This window comes from Bubalus bubalis, chromosome 9 (assembly GCF_019923935.1).
Source record: "Bubalus bubalis isolate 160015118507 breed Murrah chromosome 9, NDDB_SH_1, whole genome shotgun sequence".
In the NCBI taxonomy this organism is placed as follows: domain Eukaryota; kingdom Metazoa; phylum Chordata; class Mammalia; order Artiodactyla; family Bovidae; genus Bubalus; species Bubalus bubalis.
The window spans coordinates 102,602,638-102,622,913 of NC_059165.1; the positions used below are offsets into that span (position 1 = coordinate 102,602,638).

At 46.3% G+C, this 20,276-nt stretch overlaps 1 protein-coding gene across 3 annotated transcripts in view; it reads right to left on the reverse strand.

Moving 5' to 3' along the window:
• The window catches only part of AKAP8L (A-kinase anchoring protein 8 like), a 32,233-nt gene that overhangs the window by 7,305 nt on the left and 4,652 nt on the right, over positions 1 to 20,276 (reverse strand). Inside the window, exons 2-13 of one of the 3 annotated variants that reach the window (XM_006047690.3) lie at positions 19,708 to 19,782; positions 14,836 to 14,868; positions 14,518 to 14,575; positions 14,335 to 14,415; positions 12,039 to 12,492; positions 11,850 to 11,946; positions 11,696 to 11,766; positions 11,264 to 11,327; positions 10,331 to 10,439; positions 8,738 to 8,879; positions 8,540 to 8,645; positions 8,173 to 8,303 (exon numbers count right to left, since the gene is read on the reverse strand). In XM_006047690.3, the coding sequence (XP_006047752.2) occupies positions 8,173 to 8,303; positions 8,540 to 8,645; positions 8,738 to 8,879; positions 10,331 to 10,439; positions 11,264 to 11,327; positions 11,696 to 11,766; positions 11,850 to 11,946; positions 12,039 to 12,492; positions 14,335 to 14,415; positions 14,518 to 14,575; positions 14,836 to 14,868; positions 19,708 to 19,782 (1,421 nt within the window). Of the gene's footprint in view, positions 1 to 8,172; positions 8,304 to 8,539; positions 8,646 to 8,737; positions 8,880 to 10,330; positions 10,440 to 11,263; positions 11,328 to 11,695; positions 11,767 to 11,849; positions 11,947 to 12,038; positions 12,493 to 14,334; positions 14,576 to 14,835; positions 14,869 to 19,707; positions 19,783 to 20,276 lie in introns of all 3 variants that reach the window. The other 2 variants (XM_006047691.3, XM_006047689.3) reach the window with 2 other exon arrangements.

The following is a 20,276-nucleotide window of genomic DNA, read 5'->3' on the forward strand; positions in this document are numbered from 1 at the left end:
TAACACTGTCTCATCAAATAGGGAACATGAATAAAGGGACAGAAGTTAAATATATAAATCCTAGAGCTTAAAAATACAATGAACTGAAATGAAAAATTCACTGGAGGGGTTCAACAGTAGATCTGAACTGGCAGAATAAGCAAAATCTGTAAGTTGGCAGAGATCACACAATCTGGAGAATAGAAGAATGAATGAAGAAAAATGAATAATCTCAAACAACCCTTGATACCATTAGGTGTCCCATCACACCCATGAGATTACCAGAAAGACAAAAGGAGCAGGGAAAAAAAAAATATGAATAATGGCTATAAACTGTAAATCTCATGAAAAACTTTAAACTACACATCCAAAAAGCTAACAAACTCCAAATAAACACAAAAAGACCCACAAAAAGACATCTTATAATAAAAATGCTGAGAGCCAAAGACAACGGAAAAATTTTGACAGCAGCAAAAGAAAAATGAATCATTACTTAAAATGGAACCCCAGTAAAGTTAAAAGCTGATGTCTTACCAGAAACGGAGCCAGAAGGCAGTGGGATAACATACTTAAAATGCTCAAAGAAACTGTCAACCAAAAATCCTGTGCCCAGGAAAGCTATCTTTCAAAAGTGAAAGTGAAACAATAACAGTCCACAACAAACAACAATTGAGTTTGCTGTTGGCAGACCTTTAAAGAAATACCCAAGGAGGTCCTTCAAGATGAAAAGAAGTGATCCCAGATAGTAATGCAAATCCACAGGAAAGAACAATAAAGGTAATCATATAATTATAAAGAAATACTATAAATGCAATGTCTTTTCCTGTCCTCTCAACTAATTTAAAAAGGAGTTGTATAAAACAATAAATATTTAAATATTAAAAATATATATAGCTCTTAAATCTATATAATTTTATTACTTGACCTGTAGTAACATAGAGAAATGTAATATATTTGCCAGTAAGAGCACAAAGAAGGTCGGGAGAATAAAACTGTATTGGGCTAATAAGGAAATGACTACAGATGGTAACTTGAATCCACAGGAAGAATTCAAAGAGAACCAGAAATGAGCAATAAGAAGTCTAGTTTAATAAAAGCTAGAAATATGTAACTGCTGTTCTCCTTTCTTCTCTTGGCATCCTTAAAAGACAAATTATATAAAATAATGTAATTACATTGTATTACATTATTGGGTTTGTAACACATATAGATGTACCACTCTGTATAACAAAAACCTATGCAGAGAGAGGTTCACAGGAGTAACTTAATCCCACTGAAATGACTGTATCTAAAGGAAATTTTTGAAGTTAATATATGTAAAATAAGGCCTAGAGAAACCACTAATAATGCCCCCCGAAATTTTACAAAAAAACCATTAAAGAAGATAAATAAATATTTGAAAAAAATAGTAACATTAAATGTAAATGGATTAAACAATCCAGTCAAAAGGCAAAGATGGTCAAACTGGATAGAAAAACAAGTTCAAATAATATGCTCTCCACAGGAGACAAACTTTAGATCCAATAGATTCAAGATACAAATAAATAGAAAGGAAAAGGATGAGAAAAGATATACAAACATCAACCGTAAGAAAATGAACTGACTATACTAATACCAGATGAACAGACTGTAAAAAATGTTACTAAGATAAAAAGGGACATTTTATAATGATAAAAGGGTCTCTCCATCGGGGGATACTTAAGTATAGATGCACCGGACAACAATTCAACCATAGCTGATTTTAATATCCCACTGTCAATAATGCAAACAACAACTTGGCAGAAGATCAACAAGGAAATAAAAGGCTTCAACACTATAAAACCAAACAGGCATAACAGATATCTAAAGAACACTTTGCAACAATAACAGAATATCCATTCTTCTCAAATCTACAAAACAGCACAGACTCTATACTACTAGGCCATAAACCAAACTTCAGTAAATGAAAAGGACTGAAATAATGGAATGTATATCGTCTGACTACACTGAAGAAAATTAGAAATCAATAACAGAGGAATTTTGGAAATTTAGAAGTATGTTAAAATTAAATGACACATTGCTGAATAACCAATGGGTCTAAGAAAAAGAAGGCAGAGGGAAATTAGAAAATAATTTGAGATGAATGAAAGTGAGGACGAGACATATCAAAACTTATGGGATGCAGTGAAAGCAGTACTCAGAGGAAAACTTACAGTTATAAATGGCTATATTAAAATAGAGAAAAACCTAAAGCAAGCAGAAGATTAAAACAGAAATTAATGAAGCAGAGAACACAAAAAAAAGAGCAAAAAAACCCAAAACCATAAGTTTGTTCTTTTTAAATGTCAGCAAAATTAAACCTCAACAAGACTGATCAAGAAAAAAAAGACTCAAAGCAATCAGAAATCAAAGAAGGGGACTACTGATAATACAGAAATAAAAATGATTATAATGGAACACTAGGAATAAATGCATGATAGTAAATTGAGTATTAGATTAAATGCACAGATTTCCAGAAAGACATTACTAAAACTGACTCAGAAAGAGAGGGAATTCCCTGACAGTCTAGTGGTTAGGACATGGCACCTTCACTACTGGGGCCCAGGTTGAATTTCAGGACAGAGAACTAAGATCTCAAGTGCAGAGAAATCAGGTGGGAAAAAAAAAAAAAAGAAAAATCTAAACAGAACAGTGACCTGCCTCCTGAAAAACCTATATGCAGGTCAGGAAGCAACAGTTAGAACTGGACATGGAACAACAGACTGGTTCCAAATAGGAAAAGGAGTACGTCAAGGCTGTAGACTGTCACCCTGCTTATTTAACTTATATGCAGAGTACATCATGAGAAACGCTGGGCTGGAAGAAGCACCAGCTGGAATCAAGACTGCCAGGAGAAATATCAATGATCTGAGATGTGCAGATGACACCACCCTTATGGCAGAAAGTGAAGAGGAACTAAAAAGCCTCTTGATGTAAGTGAAAGTGGAGAGTGAAAAGGTTGGCTTAAAGCTCAACATTCACAAAACGAAGATCATGGCATCTGGTCCCATCACTTCATGGAAAATAGATGGGGAAACAGTGGAAACCGTGTCAGACTTTATTTTGGGGGGCTCCAAAATCACTGCAGATGGTGACTCCAGCCATGAAATTAAAAGACGCTTACTCCTTGGAAGCAAAGTTATGACCAACCTAGATAGCATACTCAAAAGCAGAGACATTACTTTGCCAACAAAGGTCCGTCTAGTCAAGGCTATGGTTCTTCCAGTGGTCATGTATGGATGTGAGAGTTGGACTATAAAGAAAGCTTGAGCACCGAAGAACTGATGCTTTTGAACTGTGGTGTTGGAGAAGACTCTTGAGAGTCCCTAGGACTGCAAGGAGATCCAACCAGTCCATTCTGAAGATCAGTCCTGGGTGTTCTTTGGAAGGACTGATGCTAAAGCTGAAACTCCAGTACTTTGGCCACCTCATGCGAAGAGTTGACTCATTGGAAAAGACTCTGATGCTGGGAGGGTTTGGGGGCAGGAGGAGAAGGGGACTACAGAGGATGAGATGGCTGGATGGCATCATTGACTTGATGGACGTGAGTCTGAGTGAACTCCGGGAGATAGTGATGGACAGGGAGGCCTGGCGTGCTGCGATTCATGGGGTCGCAAAGAGTTGGACATGACTGAGCGACTGAACTGAACTGAACTGAAGTAAGGAAATTGAATTCGTAAAAAAAAAAAAAAAAAAAAAAAAGCTACTCACAAAGAACAGCCCAGGTCCAGACAGCTTCAGAGCACGTTCTACCAATTTAATACCAATTCTTTGCAAACTTCCAAACAACAGGAAGGAAAACTTCTCAACTCATTTTTTGAGACCAGTATTCAGTTCAGTTCAGTTTAGTCGCTCAGTTGTGTCCATCTCTTTGTGACCCCATGAACCACAGCACACCAGGCCTCCATGTCCATCACCAACTCCTGGAGTCCACCCAAACCCATGTCCATTGTGTTGGTGATGCCATCCAACCATCTCATCTTCTGTCGTCCCCTTCTCCTTCTGCCCTCAACCTTTCCCAGCATCAGGGTCTTTTCAAATGCATCAGCTCTCCGCATCAGGTGGCCAAAGTATTGGAGTTTCAGCTTCAACATCAGTCCCTCCAATGAGGCCAGTATTACATTGATACCAAACCCATAAATATCACAAAAAAACATACAGACCAATATCTCATGAGTACAGATACAAAAAATTCTCAACAAAATATTAGCAAAGCCAATTCAACAACATATAAAAAGAAGTATACACCATGACCAAATAGGATTTTTCCCCAAAACGCCAACGGTGGCTTAACACCCTCAAGTCAATGAAATATACTGTATCAATAAATAAAAAACAAAAACCACACGATCATCTCAATAAATGCAGAAAAAGCATCTGATGAACTCCAATGCCATTCCAGAATAAAAACACTCAACAAGATGCAACCAGAAAGGAATTCAACGACCAGAAGGGAACTCAACGACCAGAAGGGAACTCAACGACCAGACAGAGAGCACCTATGGGAAACCCACAGCTAAGCAGCGCACTCAATGGTCAGACCGATGCTCCCCCAGAGACAAGAGGAGGGGCGGTCAGACCGATGCTCCCCCAGAGTCAAGAGGAGGGGCGGTCAGACCGATGCTTCCCCAGAGACAAGAGGAGGGGTGGTCAGACCAATGCTTCCTCCAGAGACAAGAGGAGGGGCAGGGAGGAACTTCTCTTCAAGGCTGTGTGGTATGTTCTAGCCAGGGCAATTAAACAAGGAAAAAAAAAAATTAAACAGCATCCATATTGGCAAGGAAATAGTTAAACTATAACTATCTCCATCTGCAGATAACTGATATACAGAACATGCTAAAAAATCCATGATTAAAATTAATAAACAACTTCAGTGAGGTTACAGGATACAGTATCAACAAACAAAAATCAACTCTATTTTGAAACAGGTACAAAGAACAACTCAGAAATGGAATTAAAGAACACAATTCCATTTATATTAGTATCAAAAGAATGAAATACTTGGGAATAAACAATCCCCCAAATAAAAAACTTATACACTGAAAACTGAAATATTGTTGAAAGAAATTAAAGATTCTTAATAAAGCAAAGACATTCCATTTTCATGGATTGGAAGACTTAATATTGCTGAGAAAGGAATACTCTCCAAACTGATACAGAAATTGAATATAGTCCCATTAGGACACCAGGCTTCTTTGTAGAAACTGACATGTTGGTCCTAAAATTCGTGGAATCTCAAGGAACACAGTATAGCCAAAACAATCTTGAAAAAAAAAAAAAAAAAAAAAAAGCAGCAGCAGAAGTTACAGGTGTCTGTTTCTGACGCTAAACCTTACTACAAAGCTACAGTGTGGTAATGGCATAAGGATAAACACAGAGAACAACAGAATAAAGAGTCCAGAAATAAATGCATGGAGCTGCAGTCAGCTGACTTCTGGCGAGAGAGCCATGGCCATTCAACAAAGAAAGAATACTTTCTTCTACAAATGATGTTGGGACAATTGGAAAATCACATGGACTAGAATGAAGTTGAACCTTACCTTACACCACATACAAAAATTAATTCATATGCATTAAAAACCAAATTGTAGGAGCTAAAACTGTAAAACCCTTATTATAAGAAGACAAAGGGATAAATCTTTGTGACCTTTTATTTGACAATGGATTCTTAGATATGATACCCCAAGCACAAGGAACAAAAGAAAAAAATTTAGATAAACTGAACTTCATCAAAATTAAACTTTTGTGCTACAACGACACATCAAGGTGAAAAAACCCATGCCATGGGATGGGAGAAAATATTTGCAAATCATATGTCTGATTAAGGAGTCGTATCTAGAATATATAAAGAACCGTAACTCGTAAAGACCACACAGTTCAAAAATAAAGTATCTGAACAGACATTTCTTCGCTTCCAAGAAGACAGACAAATGGCCAACAAGTCCATGATAAGATGCTTGACATCACTGGTCAGTTATCAGGGAAATGCAAATGAAAAATACAACAGATACAACTCACTGCACACCTGAATGACTGACTGGCTGGAATCAAAAAGTCAGATAATAACAAGTACTGGTGAAGTAGTGGTGACATATGAATAAATCAGAACTCACACATTGTTGTTGGGGATATAAAATGGTACAGCCATTCTGGAAGATAAGCTGGCAGTTCCTCAAGAAGTTAAACTGTTACTATTTGACCCAGACATTCCACTCCTGTCTAAAAAAACCATAACACATGTCCATACAAAAATTTGCATCATAATAGAATTACCCATAATAGCCAAGAGGTGGAAACAATCCAAATTCTAAAGCATGAATAAACTAAATGTGGTATATATCCACACAAGAGAAAAGGTTTAGGCCACACAGAGGGATGAAGTTCTGATACATGCTACACTATGGATGAACCTTGAACACATGCTAAATGGAAGAAGCCAATCACAAAAGACCACATACTACGGTGACTGCATTTATATGAAATGCCTAGAAATACATGGAGACAGACGGTAAATTAGTGGTTGCCTAAGGTTTGGGGAGTATGGTGGTTACAGAGTGACAGCTGTAAGGCGTGGCTTTCTTTCTGAGGTGATGGAGATGTCCTACAACTGTGCTGACAGCTACACAACTGTGCCTCTAGTACAAACTACTGACTTGTGTGCCTTACATGGACGAATTGCACGGTACGGGAATTGAGCATCAATAAAGCTGTTACCAAAATTAATAATAACTGGAAGCTTTTTATTTACTTCTAAATCTGGCATTTTACAGACTATAGTATTTATATTTGAACTCTCTATAACCAACTACTTCTGGTGTCTTCAAAGTATCTTTTAGTACCCTTCCAATCCCCTCTATGGCTGCTGGTTGTTACAGCTATTTTTTTTTTTTTTTTGCAACTTGCTTTGGAATCAGTTTATATTTTGCTAGCTATCATTCATTTCACCTAAATTTTCCAAGTTTTAATACCATGCACTATCCAGTCTCTATAGTCTGTTCTCTGTTCTCTTTCAACCCTTATCAGCTACCAACCCAAGAATCTCACCATGCCAAGATCCCTACAGCTTCTCTGTTGCCAAAGCCAACGGACATTTTCTGTATCTTTTCAGATCTGTCAACGGTATGTGCCAATCCCGAATCTCCTCCACCATCCCAGCCAGATCTCTAAGCCCATCCCACTGTTGAGAATCACTGCACTGAGAAAGACCAGAGATGAATTTCATGGGCATGGAAAAAGGTTGAGAAATGATTCCTTACACTCCCCTTGGCTGCTACATCTGCTCATAAGGTCTATCAGCATCATCCAGGGTGACGGCAGCCAGGCCTCTCTTTCTAGCCCAGACCTGGCCCTGGGCCTCCCAGCTCTCTCCCTACTGCAAAGCCCCACCCCCGCTCACTTGATCTCTAATAGCCAGCTTTAATTCAGGATGTCACCCATTCAACCAAAAGAACACCCACTCTGGCTTCTGTGTTAGGCCCTGGGAATACACTGGAATGCAAGACACAATTTTTTCAATTTCTTGCCAAACTCGCTCCTTTTCTTATACCATATACTACCCCACCCTTCTCATCTTACCAGCACCACTGTCCACCAGTTAAACAAGCCAGAAATCTGTAATAACCCAGACTTTCATCACTCCCTCATGCCGAACTCCTATTCACTTTCTTAAACTGCTCTTCCATCATCTCCCAAGGTCCTTCACTGATCACACTTCCTTCCCAGAACAGGTACCCAAAGTCTCTAGTCAAATACCAACTCTAATCCTTCTAGTCCCCCACTTAAAAACTCTGCTGCCTACCGGAACAAGACCAGGCCCCTCAGCCCAGCCCTTGTAAACCTGTGTCCAATCGCTCCTCCAACAACACTTGTATCATATGCTTCTCCCTGTTTGGTGTCTGAACCTAATCTGGCCATTGGCCCTTATGCATACGCAGGTCCCCATTTCCCACAGCCTACTTCTTCTTAAGGTCTGGCCCTGATGCCACCACCTGCCAGGCAGAGTCACCGATTTCCATCCCTCTGTAGCGTGGCTGACTGCTCTGGGCTGGAGATGTGTTTATATTCCTGCCCCTGGCAGCTCTTCATGAGCAGGCAGGGGTCATGACCTCAGCACCTCCCCAGAGGCCTAAGCCAGTTAGCCCACAGAATGGTGGGAGGGCACTGGTGGCCACTCACCCTGCGGTTCCGGTTGTGATCCATGGTCTTGAGGTGCTTCTGAATGATCCCAAACTGCATGGGAATGAAGAGGTCACAGGCTGCGCAGTGGGCTGCCTCTACCTTCTTCACAAAATGTTCCATGGCAATTTCTGTAGAGGAGAGAAGGAGGGAGTCGCCACTGGTCCCAGACACCTAAGAAAGACCCAGGAGTTGGGGGAAAATGCCAGACCAGCTCCTCACCTCACCCTGCCATTTCCACGTGGGCCTGAGGCTGTTCTCACTGACCCTCCCTGGGGGAACAGAGGGGTGTTGTGACCCTACTCTGAGAACCAGAGGAGGGAAGGCTGAGGTCCGGCCTGGTAGGACTGGGATGGAACCTCCTCACCTTGTGTCAGATCTTGGTCTCTGTAGATCTGCTGGATCAGACCATCAAGGTCCTCCACGGTTTTTCTGAGCTCCTCTGTCTTCTTCGTCTTGTTGGCGACATATTCCTGCCGGATACACCAAGGAGATATCAAGCTTTGTGTGGGCCACTCTATGTCTGCAGGGTAACAGCAGCTGTACCAACCACTCTAAGGCTCACCTGCAGAAAGTCAGCCGTCTGCTTGGGGAGCTTGGTGCCTACGTACTTAAAGTGTTCCTTGTGAAACTTGCTGTCAAGGTGGCTGACCATCTCATCCTCATAAAAGGTTCGGTATTTGCAGAGAGAACACACAAACTGGATCCTGCCACAGGAGGGAAACGCAGAGCTGAGACCAAGAGGGTTCCGGGGAAGAGTGCTGTTGCATCACCCAACCCAGCTGCGAGCCCTGAAACAGGCCTTGCTCATGGGCCTCTGAGGTGTGGTCCCAGCAGGGGGACAGGCTAGGACCAGTGGGGCTGGGAGTGCAAAGGGACAGAACATCTGCAGGCTGCAGTTACTGCAACGTAGGGGACAGGGCAGGAGCTCTTCCTTCCCACAGGCAGGAGGCTGAAGCCTGAGGCAGCAGCTGCTGCAACAGGCAAGGAGTCGCTGGAAGGTTGCTGGAGGGCCTCTCTACCGAGGCTGGGCAGGAGCTTGTGCACTTGGCCCAGCTGGGGAGCAGAAGGAAGGATGCCCTGGCGTGAGCCAGGTGGCCCTGAGTGCAGAGTGAAGTACGCAGTCCTGAGGCAGGGCCCGGAAAGGTGCTGCATCTTCCTTGTGGGGGCTGAGGGGCTCAAAGACCCAGCCCATCCTCTGCTCAGAATGCGTGGGGGTAGTGTCGGGAGGGATGGGAGGCAAGCAGGCCTGGGCACCTGCTGCCTCATCTTCCTCTTCTGAGAAGAGACCAGTCTGAGCTGGAGGAGGGCGCCCTCCCGGCCTGCCAGAGGGCAGCCTGGAGTCACCTGAGCGAGGTGCTCTGTCTGGGCCGCGTGTCCACAGCAGAAGCCCGGGGTCTGGGGCCTGGGCCGGAGCAGGCCGCCGTGGCAAGGGGCGGAAGAGGCCAGCCGCCACCGAGGCCTCGGGGCAGGTCCCTACCTCTGCCGGACGTCCTTATCTGGGCCACGGGGTCAGCTTTGTCTGGAGAGCCCAGGGGCCGGGCGCCGGCGAGGCTGAGGAAGGTCCAGCAAGAGCAAGAGTCTGAGGCGGAGGAGGAGGAGGCAAGCGCCAGTGCGGGAGCCCTGAGGGCAGACAGACCCGACCAAGGGGCGTGAAGGGCTCAGCCGCAGACAGGCCCGGCCTGACAGGGCCGGCGGGCCGGGCAGAGGGCAGGCCTGAGGCTGCCACAGCCCACAGGTGCTGCCGTCTCTCCTGAGCACAGTGACGGCCTCTTGGCAGCTAGCTGGGGTGGCACAGGCGCCTTGGACCTTGAGTCTCTGCTGAGCTGGCCCCCTCCCGCAGGGGCATCAGGCCCCCAGTACACCTCGGGGCTCATGTGCCGAGTGACCTAGCGCCGGAGCTTCTGGGCAACGGTGCTGAGCAGTGTCAGATCTCAGGCCAAAGTCGCTAGCGGTCGCCAGGCGGCCGCACAGGGGCAGGGGACGAATCAGGCCCTGGGAGCTGGGCCTGGAGGAAAGCAGGGTCCATGCACGGCCGAGCAGGTGACGGCTCCCAAGGGAGGCCAGAGGGCGGTGAGGCAGCAGAGCTATGGCCCTGCTCTCCTGGAGGCAGCCCCAGAGTGAGGCAGAGGCAAAGGGGTGGAGGGAAGCTGGTTACCTTTCCACCATGCGGTCTCGCTGCCGCTTTTTCTGCTTGTCCAGGCTCTTTTTGCCTGCCTGCAACTTGCGTTTGGCCTGGCCACTCTCATCCTGGGTGCTCAGGACCCCTGTGGGAACAGAAGGATATGGTTACCAGTCTGTGGCCTCTGGCTGGATATCCACTGTCTACTCCAGGGGGTCCATTCTGAAAGCAGCTGTCCGAGCAAGGCCTCTGGCTGCGAGCAGGACCGGGTGCCCTGGGATGGGTGGGGAGTTGACCCCACCACGTTCCAGGACATCCACACTCTGCAGAGTGAGCCACAGGGAAGCTGGAAGGTAAAGAGAGGCTGTCTCAGTGGGGACACTGGCCAAAGTTCAGAGGACCCAGGTGGCAGAATGCAGGAAGGCCTCAGGAGGGGCCTGAGTGCAGCCCCCAAGGGTAAAGGCCCCAAAGCTCACATGGCCCTGCCCACCCACACTGGGTACCGCGGCAACAGTAGGCTGAGGCTGGATTTAGGTTAGGTACCTGCTGGCGCTCATCACTCGAATAGGGAGACACGGACTCCCAACAGGGGCTGTAGAGGTGCTAAGGGAAAGGACACGCAAACCAGAGCCGTAAAAACTGCACCAAGGGTCTCAGCTTGGACACCAGCCACTGAGGACTTGGAACTGCATGTTACTAAGGGCCTGAGGGCAGGGGTTGCGCCTGGGGTTCCCCCACACTTTTGCTTGCCCCGCCCACCTGAAGGCGAAACCAGTGTACTGTCTCGAGATCAGGGCCAGAGTAGGAACCAGGCAGAGGAAGAGAGGTTACTCCCTACCAGTACATAGTCAGCCACACAGGGACGATCCAAGTTGGGCATATTTCTGCCAAGACCCTGCCCTCGGCTGGCCCCCTCCCGCCACAAGCATCTGGAAAAGCCCCCAGTGCCTGGCCACTCAGAAGACTCACCCTTCTCTGCATCCTCTTTGCCACCTTCCTTCCCCTCCTCTTTTCCCTCTTCGTCTTCTCCTTCCTAAGACACAATTTCAGACAGTCAGTGTTAAAGCCTGTGCAGTCGCTCCAAACAGCTATAAATAACAAGGCCCTGTACCAGGCTGGCATAGAGCTGGCGCCTCACAGCCTCCCAGCAGGCCTTGCACAGAGGCCTCACTGGGCCATGTTCTGAAAAGGAAACCCAGCCTCTGATCAGCGGCTGCCGGCAGCCTGCGCCCTCTACCAGACCTCCACTCCCTTGTGCTAATCATGTCTGCATGCAGGGATAACTCAGGCTGGCCTGTGTTTCTTGGGAGAGGCCTGCTCTGGAGCGCCGGGGCTCAAGCAGCCCCCTGTCCGCAGGCCTCACCCACAGACAGACAAGAGTGCAGGGCTGGGGCCACTTACTGCTCTGGAGCCCTTCTCCACAGTCTCAGCGCCTTCCGTGCCCTCTGCAGCTTCCCCCTCTGTGCCCTCGTCTGAAAGGCAAGAGGAAGCAAGCTCAGTGCAGGAGGCCCATGGGGCAGAGGGCTAGGGTCATGGGCCCAGCACCCGGGCTCACCGTTGTCTGAATCACTGTTATCAGAGCAGTCCGTCCGGGTGGCTTTGCTGTCTGGCTCGTCGGGACTGCCGCATTGCTTTCTCTTCTTTTTCTTGGTCTGGGTCAGAAAGAGCGAGCAGGGTCAGGGTAAATGGCTTCAAGGCCCTTCACTTTCTCAGTCACAGACCAGGAGGGGCCCCTTTCACTCACCCGGAAGTCAGCCGTGGTCCAGGTCTTCCAGGTCCGCCTCATCTGCTTCATGCCATTGCCAAACCCAAAGCCAAATCGGGAGCCACCTGGGAAGGTGCCCCCACCACGCATGCCCTGGAACATGCCGTACTCAGGGATGATGTTCTGGGAGAAGAGGGAGGGCAGCCGGGAGGCACCAGGCATGCACTGGCCCCGGGCCCCCATGGGGTCTTCCCACATGCGCCCATAGCCCGAGGCCATCGGCCGGCCACTCCGGGAGTCCCGGGCCCAGCCCTGAGCCCGTGGGCCAAAAGTGTCGCTGCCACGCATGCGGAACTGGTCGCGGTAGGCATCGTACTGGCCCTCATAGGCCATTTCCATATCAGGGTCAAGCTCTCCGTAGTCATAGCCCGACCGGTACAAGTCACGCTCGCTCAGGACAGCCCTCGAGTCACAGGCCTCGTAGGAATCATACCTGTAGAGGCAGATGACAAGCATCAAGGGGGCCTCAGGTCCCCTCACCCTTCTGTTCCTGCCTTCCAGCAAACCTTCCCGTTTCAGGGACAGAAGACCCACTCCAGCACTACCCCAGCCCACTGTAGAGAACCAACGTTCAGAAATGCCAACTTAAAAGGCTTCTCGGGGCAGATTTCTAGAAGCTAGCAGGTCCCCTCAGCTCATGTCCCCAAGCCTGCATATGACCACGCACCAGCTTTCAGACCCTAACAAGGACTGACTACGAGGGTAGAGTAGGTCTCAGGGGAACAGTGGGGCCACAGGAAATGTGCATGTGTCTGTGGCAGTCACAATGCCCAAGGCCGCTCCTCGAGGGGCAGAGCCAAGCATCCCGGCATCCCGCAATACATGGGCAATCCAGCGCATCAGTGTTTTGTCCACTGGGGCTGGTAACATTCACAGGAAACCTTCAAACCCCCTCACCACTGAAAACAAAAAAGAATACAGAACGTTTGCCAGGAGAGACACTGCAAGCTTGTCCAATGACAAGAACAGAACTCTTATGAGCTCGTATCATCCCTGGCGCCCAGGACAGGGCATCATAGCCTACACAGCAAGTGGGAAAGCAAGCCAGAGGTTCTGACTGTGGAATCAGAGACAGCTATTCTAACTTCGGCTGCAGCCCACAGGCCCAGGCCCCACACGTCTCTTTGCCAAAGCTGGGTAGTTAAGAAGCACCAGCAGCATGAAAGAAGAGGCCAGGGCGACCCAACTGTCACACTGTCTCTGAACCCTGCTTTCCAGCTTTAGGTTGCTGTAAGACGGTACACAGGCAGCTGGCACCAGCAGCAATGTCAGCCCAACCACCCCTCAACCCACCCCCACCCCACCATCTGGCAGCCTCTGATCCAACACGATGACTATCAGGCACAAGGAGAGGGGATGTGCTGGGCCTCCCCCAACACTTTCTGCTTGCTAGAGAGCTCATGCAAGCAGAAGTCTCCTTGGCACCCTCAGCCCTAGTGCTCCTGGAGCCTCACTTGGCCCTATCAGTGTCTGGCCAGGCCCCTCCTTACACTCTCCCATCTGTCAACTGGAGCCATTAGGCCACTTCACTCCATCCCGTGGTAGAAATACATGTGCCCTTCTCACTGAAACCTCTCACTAGGGCACAGAACTCCTGGGCCAGCACCAGATCAGATAAGGACAAACCCGAAGGCAGATCTGAGTGGGAGGCCCAGGTCCTGTGTGCCTCTGGGCAAGAGATGCAACCCACGGGCACTTCACTTTCCTCATCTACAAAGTGAGGACATCAACAGCTCCCCACAGGGGCACTTCTGAGGCTCAACAGCTACACAGTGATAAGGCACTGAAGGGTGGCCAGGACGTGCCCCCATCTTTCCCGTGCCTTACGTGGGACGGCCCAGCTTGCGGTGCTCAGCCCGAGGGCTCACCCCATACTTCATACACAACCCAAACGGTCGTGCCCTGACAGAGTGCAGGGTGCAAAGTATTCCAAGGACTTCAAATGGCTGTCTCCAGAGGGAAGAGTCATTCAACAATGACCCTGAGAAGAGCCACTCAGAGGTCACAGTGAAACCAGCCCAGTGTGGGCTTGCTTGGCCCTCCGCAAGCTGGAAAAGAGGCTCACCATCAGGCAATGGGTGAGGACGGAGGGAGGACGGGACACAAGCCAGAGAAGGAATGTGAAACAGACCCTACACAGTCTCTGGGAAGCCCCAGCAGTACAGCAAAGAAGGAGAAAGCAGACAGATATAACAGGAAGTTCAGGAGAGGGAGACTGCCAGGGGGCAGAGGGTGACCCTGCAAAGCCTTCACCCCTAGGCTGGTGCCCACTCACCTTTCTCCACCTGAGCCGTACACGCCTCCTTGTATCATGTCCGTCTCCAAATGCGGCACCATATCTAAGCGTTGGTTAATTCTGGACAAAACGGAATCAGCACTGGCACTACCCATGGCACTAGGGTTTGCATTTGTGTCAGAGTTAGGCATTTCCCAAGAGTTTGAAGTGGCCATACCATACCCATAGTTGGTGGTGTTATCCTGGCCATAGCCATAGCCATAACCATAGTTCTCGTAGCCTGCAACGATGGAGACAGAAAGACAGACAGACAAGATGGAGGGGGCGAGGAGAGACAGACAAACACAGAGACAAGGACATCTTTGGTCACAGAGACAAGCCTGGATTTTAGCCACCCAAGGCTGGATGGGCCCAGCCTTCTGGGAAGGAACAGCCAGCCCCAGGGCACCTTGGACCCCCAAAGGCAAGCCCCATCCCGAAACCTTGGTTAAGCTGCACAATCCCAAGGGAGAGAAGAGTGATCATGGGAATAATACTTGCCTCTGTTTGTCCCAGAGTTCCAAGTTCCATATCCTACAAAAATGTAAAAGGGCAATTATATCTATAATTGCTTACAATACGATGAGAGTCTAATTCCGGCATAAAAACAATGATTCCTAGAACCTGAGCGGTTATAGGAGGCTGAACCTCCCCTGAGAAGCCTTGAGCTTGAGAGCACTATATAACTGACCTAGGCCACATGTTGCCCTGGTGCCCGATCTTTCGTGGCTCTGACCATCTGCTATTTAAGGAACCCCCGATTCCTAACACTCTCAGGGAGTGCTGCAAGCTCCTATATGGCTTCCGCAATAATCTGAGTGGGAGGCCCAGGTCCTGTGTGCCTCTGAGCAAGAAATGCAACCCACGGGCGCTTCACTTTCCTCATCCACAAAGTGAGGACATCAACAGCTCCCCACAGGGGCACTTCTGAGGCTCAACAGCTACACAGTGATAAGGCACTGAAGGGTGGCCAGGACGTGCCCCCATCTTTCCCGTGCCTTACGTGGGACGGCCCAGCTTGCGGTGCTCAGCCCGAGGGCTCACCCCATCCTTCATACACAACACAAACGGTCGCAGTAAGCCAGAATTGGAAGATTACTCTCACCCTTGGCTAAGCACCAATGAGAGGAGAGTCAAGCAGTTCTGGCGCCCCACACTGATTCCATGCTGTAAAAGAAGCTCAGCAAAGAGCTCATATCCACTCCAAAACCCTGTCAATCAGATCACCCGACAAAGCCATCTGGAGCAGAGAAAATAACCACCCTAGTCCCTCAAACGTCTGCCTTAACAGGGAGAACTATCAAGCCCTTGAATTGTGTGAGTGTGCTGTGCTGGAACACATAAGCAGAGGGAAAGACAGGACACCACTCTTGAGAAGAACTGATGAAAATACAATTTGGCTTATAAACTAAATGTACTTTGCATTTTATTATAGCACATAAGAAAAATCGGTGATGGACAGGGAGGCCTGGCATGCTGCGATTCATGGGGTCGCAAAGAGTCAGACACGACTGAGCGACTGAACTGAACTGAACTAAAGAAAAATTCTTTCCTTCGAAAACGTAAAGCCACTGAAAACTGACCAAGTGCAAAGCAAAGGGCAATCTCTGAGTCGAGCACACACGATTCTTTCCCAAGGAAGTACATGAGAACAGGAGACCACTTTCCCAGCGTCTCTGGTGGGACCTCAGAGTTATCTCCTATTCCACAATGTCTACCTTGCAGACAGACAAGTCATCCTTGTCCCAGAACAGAGAGAGGACCAAACCTCAGCGAGACGGCAGCATGATGAACAACAGAATCCAGCCACAAGAAGGCAAGAGTGCATACACTGAGAAGATGAATCAGAGTGAACATGCAAGGGGGGGCAAGCTGAGATCCTATACTCAGGTTTCCCCTCGATCTACTGCACAAACGAATAGGGAGACACTGGAAACCAGCAAGGACCTGGAGATGAACACTAATGAACTGTGGACATGCTAGAGCTCACAAAGCAAAAATCCTCTACAGCTGGGGAAACCAAAGTAGGGGCTTCTCATTCATTTGTTATTCAATGATGATCATGCTCAGAGCACACAGAACAGAGGCTAGCAGTCCCAGGCACTCCTCAGGCCCAGAGCACTGTGTGGTAAAGAAGACCCTAAATAATTAGCAGCAAGGGACAGCAGATGGAGATCATGCAAGGAGTGAGTGGTGAATGAGGCATTCAAACAGGCAAGAAGAGTGGCTGGCAGAGCCACACAAGGAATAATGCACACTTAGTCCCAACAGCTAAAAGGGTCTGGCCACGTGGCTGTCTGCAACCAGGACGGTGGACACTGTCTATTCAAAAAGAGACAGGACTGGGAGACAAAGGCAGCCCATCGAGGCTATGCCTGAGCCCCAAATATGGTGTCCCTGCCCCACTCCAGGCTTCCACTACTGAGGACTTGCCAGACCAGCAAAGAAGCACAAAGAAAGGAAGCAGCAGTAGGCATTAACTCTGAACACAAGCACAGGCTGGTGGCTCCTATGACAGTGGCAGGCAAGCACTCTCTATGTGCTACCTGCTATGCCTCGAGTAACCCTGGTGGGCTCCCCAGCCAGATCCCCTCAGGGGAAATCTTTGTCTACACTGTGTTCTTTGGTGACTTCCTTGCAAAAGAACACTGGAATTCACTTCATCTCCACAGAGATGAGACCATAGTTGACAGAGTATTTTAAGAATGTGATTTATTTTTAAAAAGGAAACCAAAAAAAGAAAAAAGGAAAGAAAAAGTAAAGAAAAGAAGCTGGTTATAGAAAACAATATTTAAAGAGCAAAAATAGAAAACTATGTAAATGTTTGACTTTAAGGTAATAGTTAATCACATTATGGTCAACCTACTCAGTGATATGACATAGGCATCAAAAAAGAAACTACTAAGCCTTATGCTGCCCAAGGAAACGCTCTAACAGCACAACAAAACAAGTTCTAGCCGCCTGTAAGTTATTCAACTACCTAAAATAACTATGCTGACAAGTATAAAATGGTGGGACCTTGGTTGACTGTTTTTCAAAATGTTATTTAAATGTTGTTATATTAGTCTTACAATTTAAGCCAGAAGTAAAACTATTCCTTCAAAACATGATGTAAAACTTCTCAAAAAAAAAAAAAACTACAAAAAAAAGTTACTAGTGGAAAAAAAAGTTAACTTGTGAATAAGTGAGCTTGGCAAGGTTTTATTACAAGGTCAACATACAAAAAGAAAAAAAAAAATCAAATTTCTACATAACAGCAATGAACAATTGGAAACTGAATTTTTGAAAACTATCATATCCCATACCATTAAAGACATGAAATGCTTAGCTGTAAACTGAACAAAATATGTGTAAGATTTGTGTGCAAAAACTACAAAACACTAAAAAAAAAAAAAAAAAAAGACATGAACAAATGAAGTGACATTCTGTGTTCACATATTAGAAGGCTTAATACTGTTAAGATTTCAATTCTCCCAAACTATAGATTCAAGACCATTCCACTCCAAATCTCCAGAGGAATTTTTATAGAAATTGACAAACTGTGTCTAAAATTTATACGTACAAGCTAAGGAACAAGAATATCCAAGTCAATTTTGGAAAAAGAATAAACCTAGAGGACTCATATTCATAAATTTCAAGACTGACTATAGTGATCAAGACAGTAAGGTACTAGAGGAAACTTAGGACAGGCAAATCAATGAAAGAGAATTAGAATCCAGATACAGACCCACACATATACATTCAATTAATTTTCAACAAAGGTAATGAAGAATCTTGACCTATATTGTATACCTGGTAGAAATATTAACTCAAAATCACAAAATAAATGTAAAACCTAAGACTATGAAGCGCTTAAAAGAAAATCTTTGTGACCTTGGGTTAAGTATAAATTTCCGAGATACAACTGGGGGGACTTCCCTGGTGATCCAGTGGTTGAGAATCTGCCTTCCAACACAAGCAGGGAACTTGGGTTCAAACCCTGGTCAGGCAACTAAGCTCAAGAGTCACAACTAGAGAGTCCCATGTGCTGTAATTACTGAGCCCATGCGCTCTAGAGCCTGTGTTCTACAACAAGAGAAACATCTTGCAACTAGAGAAGCTCCTGCGCTGCAAAGAAGAGTCAGTGCAAAAAAAAAAAAAAAGATTGGCATTTCCCTGGCAGTCCAGTGGTTAAGACTCAAGTTCAATCCCTGGTCAGGGAATTAAGATTCCACATGCCACACAGCACAGCTCCAAGATTTTTAAAACAAAAATAAAAGACTGATGAACTGGACTTCACCAAAATGAAGAATTGGTGTTCTTCAAAAGATACTATCAAGAGAACAAATAGATAAGCCCCAGCCTGGGAGAAAATATTTGCAAATGGCACATCTTATAAAATGCTTTGGACTAGAATATATAAACTTGAGAGAAAATGGTTCAAAAAAGATGTGTAATTTGGGATTATGTCTAATGAAAAGGGTTGAGGCAGGGAGGGCAGGACAGAGAAGCCATGCAAACAAAGTTTCTCCTCCTTATGAACTATTTGATACCTCCTTACTCATTTTCAGAACATTTTTTTAAGTCTCTCTCTCCCCTGGGACAATCTGACAATCCTTCAGGGAGTTTTACTTATTTCCACTTAATCAGTGACTCCTGAGAGAATGTGACTGTGTAAACTCAGTCTTTCCCTAGACCTTGGCAGTAAAACCAATTACCCATCTCAATAACCAAGGCAAAACCCTTTGAAGAAAGCTCCTTCATGACAGAGAACTAGGGTCACGGTCACAAATCACAGAGAAACAGCTTTACGGGCAGTTTTGGACTGCTGAGAGACACCAACAGACTATCTATGGATCCTTCTGAATTAGAGATTCAGTGTGTCTGTCCACAGTTGAGAAATCAATGAGAAACTTTCAACCCTGTGTGTGAGGAGCCTACCAGCCTGACTGTGTCTCTAAAAGCCATCTAGATTCAGACAGGCAGCCTCTCCTACATTGGAATCTCATGCACTACTCTGCTCACATCAATCCTTTGGACTTTGATTGGCTACTCTCCTCCCCAGACCCTCCCTCGAGGGGATTTTCTGAACCTACATCTTTGTCACAGGCCACAAGTACTTCTAACAGTTTGTCAAAGGGTCAAAAGAACCAATCATATACAGTCAAGAATTCCCCAGCTTGCTCAATAACAGACCTCTTTCCCATAATGGCCCCCAAAGGGCAATTCTAACCCCCCGAAGCTATTCTAAGAGCCCACCATACCATTTCACACAAGTTTGCATTTGGAAAAGACAGTGTGACAGCAATGTTAAAGGCAACTAATAAACCAGTGGATTGCTCTGCCACTAAAAGCAGAGCACACACCCTCCAATTCCCAGGGGCCCACACTTACCATAATCACAGGTGGGCTGGGCGCTTGTGTCTGAGTACGTTGACTGCAAAGTGGTTTCAGATCCCTGGACAAAGCCTAAATATATGTACAGTGTGGTTAATTTCTCCAAAAAAGCCACATGAAAATGACCTAAGACTACCCTTCAGTGGAGACTGCCTGGCAGACCCTCCCCTCACTGGAAAGCCACCAAAACTTTTGGTTTCTGAACACCTCCAGAACATATCAACCAAAGGAAAGGCAGGCTATATTTAACTTGTTATGTCAGAAGAATTGGATAAACATTTTTAAATCTTTAAACCAGTACCCTGTTTTGATAAATGGGTACCCAAATTATTCAGGTAAATGAAGAAAGTGTTTATATCACTGAAAGGTGAGCTTCAACTCAAATAACAATGGGGGTTAATTTTGAACAATGTTAAGGTAAATAATACCTATTCCATTCCCCCAAATCTAAAGCTTATATATATTTTTCATCTTTCCATTAAAAAAAAAAAGTGTATTACAATTACCTCTTAAATGTAATTACTTGGGGTTAGCATGTTTACATGGAACAAGCATTATAGATTCTA